General features: G+C 45.0%; 1 protein-coding gene across 2 annotated transcripts in view; it reads right to left on the bottom strand.

Annotated features, from left to right (window-relative positions):
• Positions 1-13136, bottom strand: part of lrrfip1a (leucine rich repeat (in FLII) interacting protein 1a) — a 65264-nt gene continuing 52128 nt past the window's right edge. For both annotated transcript variants that reach the window (XM_036541060.1, XM_036541061.1), the window contains 9 exons: positions 12833-12925; positions 12475-12567; positions 11915-12007; positions 11312-11456; positions 3657-3706; positions 3261-3378; positions 2800-2879; positions 1671-1775; positions 1-1576 (listed from right to left, as the gene is read on the bottom strand). In XM_036541060.1, coding sequence (XP_036396953.1) covers positions 1466-1576; positions 1671-1775; positions 2800-2879; positions 3261-3378; positions 3657-3706; positions 11312-11456; positions 11915-12007; positions 12475-12567; positions 12833-12925 — 888 coding nt within the window. In that variant the 3' untranslated portion in view covers positions 1-1465. The remainder of the gene's footprint in view (positions 1577-1670; positions 1776-2799; positions 2880-3260; positions 3379-3656; positions 3707-11311; positions 11457-11914; positions 12008-12474; positions 12568-12832; positions 12926-13136) is intronic.

Here is a 13136-nt window from a genome sequence, read left to right as displayed (position 1 = left end):
TTCAGCTTTAATAGACATTTCAAATATTGCACAAAGATTACAATTCTTTCCTTTCTTTTTTTTAAAAACGATTTTAAAGCTTTGTAAACAGGGTGATGCAGAGACTCCCAGAGCTGTGGGATCCACGGATTAGGCGACAGCAGGCTGGGGGCAGGGCCAGAGGGTGGGGAGGGGGAGGGGCTTTCCTCTGCTCCACCCAGCCCCCCTCCTCACGTCGTTGCTGTCATCTCGGGGCCCGGCACGTTTCGGACTGCAGAGCTTTGGGGGCATGGAATGCTGACCTATGCATACCTATGGGATTGGTTTGGAGAGAGTCAGGCTGTTGAGGTTCGAGTGTCAATGCAACAACCGATACATTCAACAAGAAGTCAGTATTATTGCAGCACATTATTCATTCCATTGGTTTTTTTCTCCTCAAAGACCAGATGAAAATGAAAGTTGGTGAAACCACAAGTGCCGATATACTTCCCGTGACAATGGCTTTAGCGTTTCTTTGTGCCAAAACAAAACGAAATGAAACATAGAAAAAGAGAGAAGTTAGCTCCTGATTAAGAGGACGCTGGAGCCTCACTACCTCTACTGTCTGCTAGACACACCGTGACTGTGGACACGTACACAGGTAACAAAAGAGGAAAAGCGTGTGTGTGCACACAAACGTCACACAGTTTGGCTGGGGTCACAAGCAGAGAGACAGAGTCTGTTGACCTCGTTATTACTGTTTGAGGAGAAACAAAAAGCAAAAATGTGTCCCTCAGAGAAAATGCAAGGTAGAAGCAGGAGGAGCGCGCTGGGTCCGGCACCATGTCCTGAACCAGACGAAGAACTGACGGTCTGGCCTGGTCCATGCAGCCAGGCAGCAGAGGGGACGGAACTCATTGGCTGGCGCGGTCAAGAGGGGGCGTGGTGTAGTGTGAGGTGCCGGGCGTGCGTCAGATACAGCCAGTTCACTGGGCAGGTATGCCGTGGTATGTGGGGAGACACAGCTCACCTGCTCACTCACACCGCGTACTGTCTATTCTGACCCGAGGCCGCTCTGAGAGCCCTTCTGTCCCAGAATGCTGCACTACCTGGCTCCTGTCTCTCCACCTGTGCAGCTGAAGCATGGCCCAGAGCTGTCCCGGTTACGTGGTCACCTGGCCGCGATCCGGCGCAATTCAGGGAAGCCAGGCACAATGTTTCACCTGCAACCCCGTCGGCACAAAGAGACCACCAGGGGTCAATGCACTTGCTAAGTTATCATTACTCATTCTCTTAAAAAAATTATAACCTAATAATATCTATGAAGAATGGCACATAGCGTGTTTGTGTGTGTGGTTGCGTGAGTTGAGGATATATCTAGGGTTTCGTATAATCTCAGTTTTTCTTCATTAAAATGGAGCATGATGTGTTGCGGTGGGTGGGCGGAGCCGCCAATGGCCAGTTGGAGGTGAGCTGTTTGCGGGGGGGGGGGGGGGCTGGGGCGTGGTTATTGCTGAGAAAGCAGGGCGTTTCGGTTGGCCTTCATCTTCTCCAGACGCTTGGTCAGGTGGCTGTTGCTGGCCTCCAGCTCGTCGATCTTGTCCAGCGCTGCCCGCAGCTGTGGGGCAGGAGAGGGAGCAGTCAGGACCGTGAGACACACTGACCCAAACTGGGGAGAGCGCACGGGGCGCTGGCGTCTGCCGTTCCCCTACCTCTCTCTGCAGCTTGCGCTTCTCTGCCTTCAGATCATCCTCCACCTTCTCTGCGTTCTCGGAGGCAGACTTGTAGCGAGTCACCTGGCCTTCCAATCGTATGACCTGCAATTACAGAGAGGAGAGAGGAGGCCTGTCCACATTAATGTGCTTAGAGGCACAGGGTTACATTGCATTACTATTATATACACTATTGTCATTCAGTAGATGTTCTTATCCAGAGTGACGGTTTTCTCCTTTTAAACAGTTTGATATTTACTGAGGCATTTTTTGGGTTAGTGCCTTGGCAAAGGTTACAACAGCAGTGCCCCAACAGGGAATCAAATCGGCAACCTTTCAGTTACGACCCCTGCTCTTTATCACTACACCGCACTGCTGCCCACACAGGTTTAACCTGATCTCTCTGCTGTGAAGAGGCTGCGTGTACAAGCGTATCCCCAGGACAGGACACCAATCTAGCGCAGGGTCACTACCCACAATCCATTTCTTTCAATGCTGAGTACCAAAGTCTTTGGTACGACTCAGATGAGAACTTAAGTCAACCTCCTGCGATCAGGGAGGACAAAACCCCCCACTGAACCCACTGAAAACTGTAAGCCCAACAGGCAGACTGTCCAACAATAAAAAACTATGCAGTAGTGATGTCACCACTCATGATGTTCCATTAAAGGCGTAGATGTGTGTAAAACAGGGCAGTAGATTATAGATGGACTCATGCAGTAGATTATCTGAATAGGTTAACTGGCAGCTGTGATTGGAAATGCAGATTAGCTGTCAAGTAAACTTCCAATTGGTGGGCTGGTCTGTGCATTCAGCTTCATGTGATTCAATGAACATGACACGGAGACTGAATGAATCATTTTCTGGCCGATGCAACTGCAAAAGTGATACAAACCTCTACTCAAAGTGTAAAGAGACACTCCACAGATGGCTAATGACTCTATGATATGGTACAGTAACAGTAGCTTGACAGTGAGAAACATGACAGTTAAAATGAATGACATCTGCAATGTGTGTAACATTGCAGAAACAGACAGACAGCCATCTCCGATTTCAATATACCTCTGCTGTATAACAGTATAACAGTCTAAGTGCAGTTTTTATGCATCTGAGATTGTGTTATACTCACGTTCTGCTCCAAAGCTGTGACCTCCTGCTCAGATTTGACAAGCTTAAACTTAAGGTCGCTGATTTGCCTGTTGGCATCTCCTGTTAAATTGGTAAAACAAAAGATTATAAAATTAAATTGGCAAAACAACAGATTATAAAAGTCACAGAATGGCAAGTTTTTCTCTATATACAAAATGGAAGGACAGGAATAAACAATGGCTAGACTATGACCTGTCCAGTTACTTTTCCATTTCCAATATTTTTCCAATGCCCTCTTCAGTAATACTATTGTCTGTAATACTGAAATGGTGCCGCCATCTGCAGTAATACTATTGCCTGTAATTCTGTAATGGCGCAGCCCCCCGCAGTAATACTTCTGTTTGTAATGTTTGTAATGCTCTCCCCCATCTGCAATAATGCTACAGTAATGCTACTGCTTCTGGTCACCGTGCTGCTGGAGGGAGGAGGATGCTGTCTTACTCTGGACATCGAGGATGTGCGGGTCGGTGCCGTTTTCCAGGACGTCAGCCTCGGGGCTCACACTCTCCTCCGTCCCGTTCTTCTGCTTCTGCTCCAGCTGAGCCTTCAGTTTCCTCACCTGTGCACAATGAGGTGTAGGCAGGGTCACCTGACAGCACGGCTCGGCTCATAGCTTATCTGAGGTCAGCCTGTCTGATACCTCAGCTCAACTCAGCTGACAGTTTAGCTAAGCTCAGCCTGTCTGACAGCTCAGTTCAAATGACAGTTCAGTGAAGATCGTATCTCAATTATGCTACAAAAATCATTTTGGCAAGCTATGGACCATTCTCTAGCTCAATGCAAAACTTGCATAGGTAGAGTTTTAAATTGGTGTAAACCAGTGGGATCAACACTCACCTGTTCCACCAAAGTCTCTCTCTCATCCACCAGCTTCCTCAGGCGGATTTCTGTAAGACAGACAGCACAGCTGCAGACTCAGGGGAAGCAGCACTGCCTTGCATAAGGCCCAGGATGATGTTCTTGCTACAGGTAGATTATTATAAACAGCCTAGCGTGGAGGGTAAGAGTCAGTTACCTACACAAATGTTAGCTTTAGCACACTAGAATACTAATGAAAGCAATGCTAATATAATAGTGTTATTGAATATTTTTTATTGTTTAAGTATACTTATAGAGAAGCATGTATTGCTTTTAACCTGGAAACTTCTGTCTGTATAATTAAAACCATTATAGTTGAAATTTAGGTTGAAACGGGTGCTTTGATCTTTTTTCAGGCATGTATTCAAATGAACAAATTAAAACATGAAACAAATGATGATTCTCTGTGTGAAACAACCATGTCTTACATCACAATCTGTTAAAAAGTTAATGTTAACATACCAGGGAGAGGAGGTGCCAGAGGAGTGGAAAGGGAGGAGCTGGGATTCAGGGGTTTATGTCACATGATGCATGCAAATGAGCTGATATCCTCTAGGTTAGCATGCAATGACTGTGGAGTGAATATACAACTGCAAACAGACCTGTGCACCATGCACTACAATTAAACACATAAACACGTGTACACTCTTTCTCTCTCTCTCTCTCTCTCTCGCTCTCACACGCACGCGCACGCACACACGCACATGCACACACACGTGCACACGCACACACACACACACACACACACACACACACACACACACTGCAAGAAACGGAGTCTTTCTCTTACTACAAGCTGCTCCAACACTACAGAGCCATCTCTGCTACACATCTCATACTCTTCACAACATACTGTCATACAACAGGTGGTCATTCATGTATTTCTTCACAGGACTGTGTACTACAGGACCAACTGTAGTTAATAATGGTTAGCAATAACATCTAAAATGTGTTGTAAATGTTGAAAATATTGTGAACTTGCCAAGGCAGTATTTTTTAAGATTGCAAGAAGTTTAGAATTGCCACTTTAATTCAGGCAAAAAAAAAATCTGTGAAGCAAACTCAGTGATTTCCTTTAAAGACTGTGGCAAAAAATATTGAAAACTAGTGAATCAAGGTTTTTTTTTTTTTTTTAAACGAACAAAAAAAGCAAAGGGTATGTTAAAAGTTCTATGGGCACACACACTTCCTCGTCACCATATTTTACATTTACAGTGTATATAACATTTTTATCTCAGTAATATGGGTAATTGCCTCATTCATTATGGTTTCTCACACCATAGGTAAAACATTAATCTCTGACATCAGTATCCCAATTGCTAGGGAAAACTGGAAATTTGGCATCTTTGTAATTAAAGATAAGATTACCCTCAACAACTCAAATGCAGTGTCATTCAACTAATGTCTAGTGAAATATGAGTGCTTAAACAGTGTTACAATATCTCACTCTTTAAATCTTTCTAGGACACGGAGAAGAAAACAGAAAAATTAGTAAATGAGGAGACCAGTGTTTTATTTGCAGTGATCCGACAGAATGCAATACACATATTGTCCAGTAGGTGCCACATGAGTTTTAAGAAGCAGGACTTTGCTCAGCCAAGATGCAGTTTTGCTCAAACCTTCAGTGGTTTGTGATACATTTCAGCTATAATAAACAGTACAACATGGTGTCTAAAATGGAAGATTCATGCCTTTATTTAATTGTGATATGTTCTTAACTCTGACTTACAATTAAATGCTAGTGTTACTTTTTCCTAAGCAAAACAGTCTTCATTAACTTTGGTGATTTCTGTACTCTGAACTGAACTGTGTCAAAAAAACAAAAAAAAAAAACCTTGCATTTAATTGTGAGTCATTACATTACAGAGAAAAGAAAACTAATATCTAAAACTGTTCCAGTTTTACTTAAGAGGACACAACTAGGTGAAAGACCCTCCCCAGGAAGTATTTGTGTTAAGAGACATTATTTCAAACTGTGGTGTGATGTACAGTACGTAAATGCGGAGCAATGGCTGTTTAAAATGCTGCGGAATTAGTAATCGGCGGATAGGTTTACTCCATTTCATGCTATGCGGTATGTATGGTTTACTCTCATATTTATTGCATATTTCATTACATTTAGGCATCTCTGCACGAGGTGAACACAAAACTTCAATAGATTAAAATAAGTCATGCCACTTAAAAAGATCACTGCTGTGTTACACTGTCTAGGGCTGCAGCATGTAGGATCTTGAGATATTCATATTATCTATCTGTATAAACATTATGGATACACATGAATAATTTAAAGTCCCTGTGTAGATTTTAACGAATATTATAAGTGTTTATATATATACATTATATATATATATATACATTATATATATAAGCCCTCTCAAATACTCAATAGCCGAGTTTTCACCCGGCGCTACAAACAGTACCAACCAACTACCAGGTCGCCTTCAGAAGCACGAGGAAGAACTGAATAAATACCCTATTTATTTAAAAAGGCGGATGTAAAATGCTATAGCCACAAGACCACAGAGACTGTAGCACATCACGCATGTTGGCACTGGTTTTTATTGTGTTGTTGGACACAAGGCGTAGCTAGCGTTGTGATCTAGCTTTTGTAACAAAGGGCACAACCCTATCACTAGTAGCACGCATTGACAACATGGGAGATTGCAATTGAGCGTACAGACAACTCTTAAGTTAGGACATAGGTACACATAAGGGCATTGTGGTGGTCATTCTGTCTGATACAAGCATGTGGATGCGCCATTTTCAAATTCAAACAACGGTACTCAATGTGATTTTTAATAAATGAATCTGAAAAGCTAAAATCTGAAATGTTGCAGCCCTGACAAAAGAAACAGCGAGTGTAACTCCATCCTAGTGACAACCAGTATAGTACTAATCTGAGACACATACACAGTCATAACAAAACCAACTCACTAAAAATGGTTACTTTAATGAACTTTTGTAAAAACATTTCTTACATGACTAGGAGTATACATAAACCTGAAAACGACCTAACAACCAGAAAACTGACCAATATAAAAATAAATAGATTTTCTGTTGTACATTATCCTCACTCAGCCTATCATAAAGTAAAATACAATCATTGTGTGAGAAGGATATCAATATTCAGTGTATTTCAAATTTGACCTATCTACTTGTGGCAATATTCATAAACAGTAACAATCAGACATTAAACACTTTAAAGAGGCTGTTCTGCACAGCATATCACCTCATCAAAGCTGAAGAAAACAGTACAATTTTCTGGCATAAGTGAGAGGATCAGGAATCAAAGCCAAATAAGGTCATTTTCAAAATTGCACTTAATGGTACAGCCATCCTTTTTCATTGCTATAACACAGGGCATGAATACAGTCAGCCATAAGAATGAAAACATATGACACTCCAAATTTGAAAATACAGTTATGGCTAACATAGTAAGCTTGCAGAGGCACCTGACTCAGGAAATTATTACTAACATAAACACTTTGGGGTGGATATGGTGGTATTGCGATTGTGCCCTACAGGATCACTGTGTAACTTCATAAAACCTTCCTGAAGCATATGCAACACATTCATGAGCATGAACTTGCTACTTTGTAAATGTGGCCTTCATACTAGAATGATGACGTGTTTTTTAGTTTTTTTTTTTAAAGAAACAATGCACTAAAAAATGTGGTATATCACTCCATTTCAGCCACCAAATTTGCTTATGACAGCCTCATCAAGGGGTAGCACTATGCTCAAGAATCTCTATGCTTTATGAACACCTTATGAAGTTAGACATAATTTTGAAGTGTGACCTCCAACAGTATCATTGACTTTAAAAGGGACTTGCTTGAAATAAGACTAAGACATGCGGCAGTCTTCTTTGCCTTTCCCTTTGCCTTTCTTACTACTTTTGGAGGAATCTTTACGGCCTCTCTGCGAGGCTTGACTGTCTGGTGGTGCCACAAATGCTATCGCCTCTTCCCCTTCCTCGAATGAACTCTGTCCTGGCTGTGATTGCGCACTCAGCACTAACCCTGGCTCTTCTCCATCCACCTCGGACTCCGTTTCCTCAGCTTTATAGGAGGGGGCGTCAGCGTTCTGTCGGGGCTCCTCTTGGCCTGCCTCGGCATGGAGGTCAGGCTTTCCATCCACCACCTCCTCAGGAGATTCTCTTGCTGTGGGTGCATCTGCCTCTCCATCCTCAGGGTTTGGTCCTGAGGGTGTGCTTTCGGATGCGTCCAAATCTTCATCAAAATCAAACGATAATCCTTCATCATCGTCCTCCTCCTCTTCCTCCTGCAGCGGAGCGTCTGCATCATCTGGATTTTCTCTTGCGGCATCCTCCCGTGCCTCACATGAGCCCCTGCCCCCCTCCTGCTGCTGGTCACTGGATTCCCCATTTTGCGCCTCTGTGTCCTGGAGGTCCACCTCAGGCTCTCCCACGCTGTCGGACAGTTCTTCACCAGAGTGGCTCCCTTCCTCTGAGACCACCTGGTTCTCACCCCCAAGATCTTCGCTATGGGCCACACTGCTCTCTATTGCATACTCTGCAAGCTCTTCCTGCTCCTGCCTCTCAGAGCTGTCTGTGAACAGCTGCTCTTCTCTGGCCTCCTCTGCCGGATCCATCGGTTCCTCCTGCACTGTGGAGTCAGCCTCTTCGCAGCTGTCAAAGTCTTCAATCTCCAGTGCCTCAGTTGGGGCATCATCGCTTACCTCTTGGGTGCTCCCTGCCCCCTGAGGGTTCCCCTCTTTGCTCTCCTTTGAGGCCTGGATGGAGCCCACACTGATAGGAGCAGCACTGTCAGCAGCTGCATGGTCAGACTCCACCTCAAGCTTGATGTCACATGCTTGTTCAGCCTGGAGGTTGCGTGCATTTTCAGCCTCGAGGTTATGTGTGTTTTCAGCCTCGATGTTGTGTGTGCTTTCACCATTGAGGTCACGTGTGTTCTCTGACCCTGCTTGTTGAGTAGCAGGACTTGGGGTCTCTTTTGGTTCCACTTCTGTGTCTCTACTGTTCTGGGTTTCCACCAGAGGACCACATTCTGCAAGCAGCCTCTCTTCTTTCTCAAGTCCTTCAGTGTTAGCAGAGCTAGTGGACTCAAGACAGTCCTCCTTGGTCTGGACGTCCTCTGCTGTGTCCAAAGGCTGTATTTCCTCTGTTGTCTTCAAGGTCTGGACTTCTTCCATCTTCTCTGAGGTCAAGACTTCCTTGTTTGCCTCTGAGGTCTGGATTTCCTCTGTTTCCTCAGAGGCCTGGACTTCCTCCATTTTCTCTGAGGTCAGGACTTCCTCTGTTTCCTCAGAGGCCTGGACTTCCTCCATTTTCTCTGAGGTCAGGACTTCCTCTGTTGTCTCTGGGGTCTGGACTTCTTTCGTTTGCTCAGAGGCCTGGACTTCCTTTGTTGTCTCTGGGGTCTGGACTTCCTTGGTTTTGATCTGCACTCCTTCATCAATCTCAGTTTTGTTCTCCCTCTCTATTATGACATCATCCTCTGGAGTCTGAGCTGGGATATCAGGCTCTGGCACTTCTGCCTCTCCTGCAGGAGGCTCCCCAGGTGAGACTTTGAACTCTTCTGCAAACTCTTGCATTCCTGTCATAGAGGCTGTAATGTCATTTGCACTTTTCTCCTGCACCTTTGCTGCATCCTCCTCCTCTTCAGCTTCAGCAAGGTGTTCCTGGGCCTTGGAACCACCTCCCTGCACTCCTCCTTTTTGCTTCTGTTTACTCTTCTTCTTCTTTTTCTTCTTTTTGCCTGAGGACCCCCCTTGGTTGGCCTGTGGTGGTTTTGCAGATGCCTGTGAGGGGAGTTCTTTTGGTGTGCTGTGAGGACCAGTCTGAGGCTGGGGCACAGCTGTGCTCACAGGGTCACCTACCTGAGCATCATCTTTCTCCTTTGAGTCCACAGTAACAGGCTCTTCTTCCTGCTCCACGCTGAGGGCTACAGCATCCGGGTTTTCCGGATCTTTCTCAGCTGTGCATCCCAAATTCTCTTCCTCTCCTTCCTTTGTATTGCTGTCCCCATGATCGTGTGCCCCTGCCTTTGTTCCTTGGCTTTCATTTGCGTCTTTGAATTCGTCCCCGTGGTTCTGCTGTGCCGTGGAATCATTTTCCCAATCTGCTCCCTCCTGGCAAACCTCCTTGCTTCCCACACCCTCCTTCCCAGACTCCTCTGCTCCATCGGTGCACTCATGCTCAGCCACGTTCTTCACACCCACTATACCCTCACTGGCCATTCCTTCACCCACAGCTCCTGACTTCTCCTGACCTTCTTCTCCATTGTCTTCTATGTCATTTTCAAAATTGTCTTCATCATTCCTAACCTCATCCTCGGGACCTGTTATAACCACCTCTACCCGCGCGTGACAGAACACACTTGGTCCAGTTTCGGACTCAGGGTGGTTCTGGGGACAGCTATTCAGCTCTATGTTATTACTGCGCTCACTGTCACCTTGTGTGACCTCATTGCTGGCCACAGGTGTGTCAGACTGGGCCTCTTCCAGGTCCTCTTTGTTAGATACCTGGGTATGGCTCGGGTCCAGTGAGGACAAATTATCTTTATATAGCTGCTGCTCTTGCATTATTTCACCATCACACTCATCCAGTGTCTCTGTCTCCCCCTGCTGTCTCTGTGGCTGAACTGCAGGGCTCTCTGCCTTCTCCAAGATTCCTCCAATCCCCATCTCCTTCATATCTCTACTTCCAAGCAGCTCGTCGTTGACTTTGCCTGGAAGACCATCGGGAGACAGTTGTAGGGCCAAATGGTGAGGGACGTCAACCAAAGATTTTTTTTAAAAATCTGTTCGTTAAGCCGCGTCAATTAGCGCAGAAAGAGGAATCACTGGAGTAGAGTCAGCAAGGAGGAGGAGGAGAGGAAGAGGCATAGAGCGCCAAAGCAAGGCTGTTGATCCCAGACGAATCGAAAAGTGGAGGGTGGCGAACTAACCACAAAGCTACACTTGGAGCACAGTGAGAATCATCTCTTACCCTCATGGATGTCTGCAGGGCTTCTGAGCATTCATGTTTGGCCAATATTGGCTTATCCAATTTCCTTTCCAGATTCTAATCTGATTCAGTTAATTAAAAAAGCCAGTGTTTATGAATGATTTGGCCACAGCAAGCATTTATGAGGGCAAAGCTGGAAAAGGCACCAATTATAAACCCATTTGCAATTAATCATTTGGAAGCACTTTGACACTGGCTGAATTACACTCAGAATGACATTACAAGGGCAGCACAACCCCTTTAAAATGTTTGGAATCAGAGACACACACATATTAGTACCTGAACTGCCACAAAGAATCAGCCCTACCAATGTAGACCCACCAGTTACCAGTAAAACAACTGCGCAGGAAGAGGAGAAATAAAAAGCAAATTCATTGATGAAAAAAAAGAAATGAAACACATCAATCTGGACTTGGTTAACGACAACCTGGGAACATGATTGCAATATGATCAAAAGTCAGCACGTGTGTCTCTGCAGTTTCTGAACAGAAATGGATTTGGGTGAAAGAAGCCCAGAGCAGAAAATGTTAGGGGGGCAAATACAGGCGAGAAGCATGGAAGCTCATGGGTTAGTAACAGATAATTATCAAGCCGTGTTAGTGCTGCTGCTGTAGTGTGCAGCGGTGTGCCATTAATGTCTTACCCAGAATGCTGTCACCACCCGCATGGGGGGCCGGGGCATCCTGGGCCAATCGGGGGGCAGAGTCTGCATTGGCCAGTCCATCAATCACACCTTCTCCTGCTTCCCCATTGGTTGTCAGGTCAGCACCAAGTACTATCCCGTGTTTCTGGGTAGAATGAAAGCACAGAATGTAAGTAAACAGAAAGAGAGACTGTAAATTTCTGGCCCCCTTCACTGACTCCCTTCACTTTCACAACAGCAGAACTCAACAGTACATGCATATTAAAGTGGAGGTACTGTTGGAATAGGAATATATATGAATTATTCAGGAATATAATTTAGGTCAACCAAACAGACTATACAGAATAGGATGGTTTAGTTAGCATGGTGACAATATAATGTAGCCTGGCACCTACATGAGTAAACCTTTATGTTTTTGTAAAATCTGAAGTCATGAACTTAAGTCTGAAGCACAGCATTACCAAATATTGCCAGTTTATTCTTTTGACCTCTAAAAATGATAAATGATAGCATTAAGTACTCTCTTTTTCAGATATTTTGAGGTAAAACAGACCAGGTATCAAGACATTGTCCAATTTCCAGTCCAGTGCACTGACCCAGTACCTTTAGAACATCTTTCAGCTGGACCACCTCATCCCTGAGCTCATCCCGCTCATTCCGGATTGCATCAGAATACTCCTTCTGCCTCTCTAAGGCCTGAGCATTGCCCCCGTGAGGTGGTGAGGAGGAAGTGCAAGTCAGAAGGGAAAGAAAAGAATTTGAAGGACACAGAAGAGCAAAAGACATTAAAGAAAACAGAGGAAAGCAAGAATGTAGTGTCTAAGGAAAGAGGAACAGCACCTGACCTATTTTCACTGCGTGCATAATAATGTGAACACATATCAAAATCTACTTATTAGAACATTACATGTTTCAAGCTGAATAATAATGTGCATTGTTACTGATATTAATATGAATAATAGCAATAATATATTCATTTATTTGGAAAGCGCTATCATTTTGGCGACTAAACAGAGAAACTATTGTTGTAAGATACATGCAGTGCACACTACATAGGGTGTGTGTACTAAGCCTTAGTATGAGATAAGCAGGTATGCTCTCAGCAAACTGATCCTGCAGACTGAGGAGTTACTGCTGATGGCTTTGGGTTTCACACAGCATACCCCAATCTTTTTATCCTTCCACTCCAGGGTCTCCTGCAGGTCAGAGATCTCCCTGACAAAGCTGTCCTGTTTCAGCCGCAACTGCCGAATCTCCTGGCCACCACAACAGCGGGGAGGAGAGAAGATGAGGAGAGAGGGTAGGAAGAAGGAGAGAGAGGAAAACAAGCAAGCACAAATGAGGGAGTGCAAAAGCGATCAGGAAAGAGGCAAGGCTTCTTTTAGGAGAAAGGCCCGAGAAAGGGCCTGCCAGAAAGAGCCCTCTATTATCGAGTTAGAGGTCTGTGAACAGGGATAATTCCGCAGTGGGGCACTGCCGCGTTGATGTGTGCGCCTAAAACCTCCAGGTGCGGGCACTCACATTCAGCAGCTCCTCGCTCTGCTTCAGTGTCTCCTTGATCTCGTTGAACTGGAACTGCAGCACGCTGTGGGCGTGCCTCTCTCGCTCGAACTCCTGGCGGAGGGAGGGACGCGGAGAGGTAAGAGCTGGCACAAGCCTCTGACTGCTCACAGGAGAAGCATCTGCTCCTCAGCACACTGGAGGAGTTGTGTGCACTTTGATATCTCACACAGCCTTCAGCCCATCACAAATCTCCTCAGCTTTAACCTAAGCTCCAGTGCTGACTGTTTCACACATACTCCAAGACTGGACAGCATCCCTTCCC

Source organism: Megalops cyprinoides, chromosome 11 (assembly GCF_013368585.1).
Source record: "Megalops cyprinoides isolate fMegCyp1 chromosome 11, fMegCyp1.pri, whole genome shotgun sequence".
Classification (NCBI taxonomy): Eukaryota; Metazoa; Chordata; class Actinopteri; order Elopiformes; family Megalopidae; genus Megalops; species Megalops cyprinoides.
This window is presented reverse-complemented; position numbering and strand designations above follow the sequence as displayed.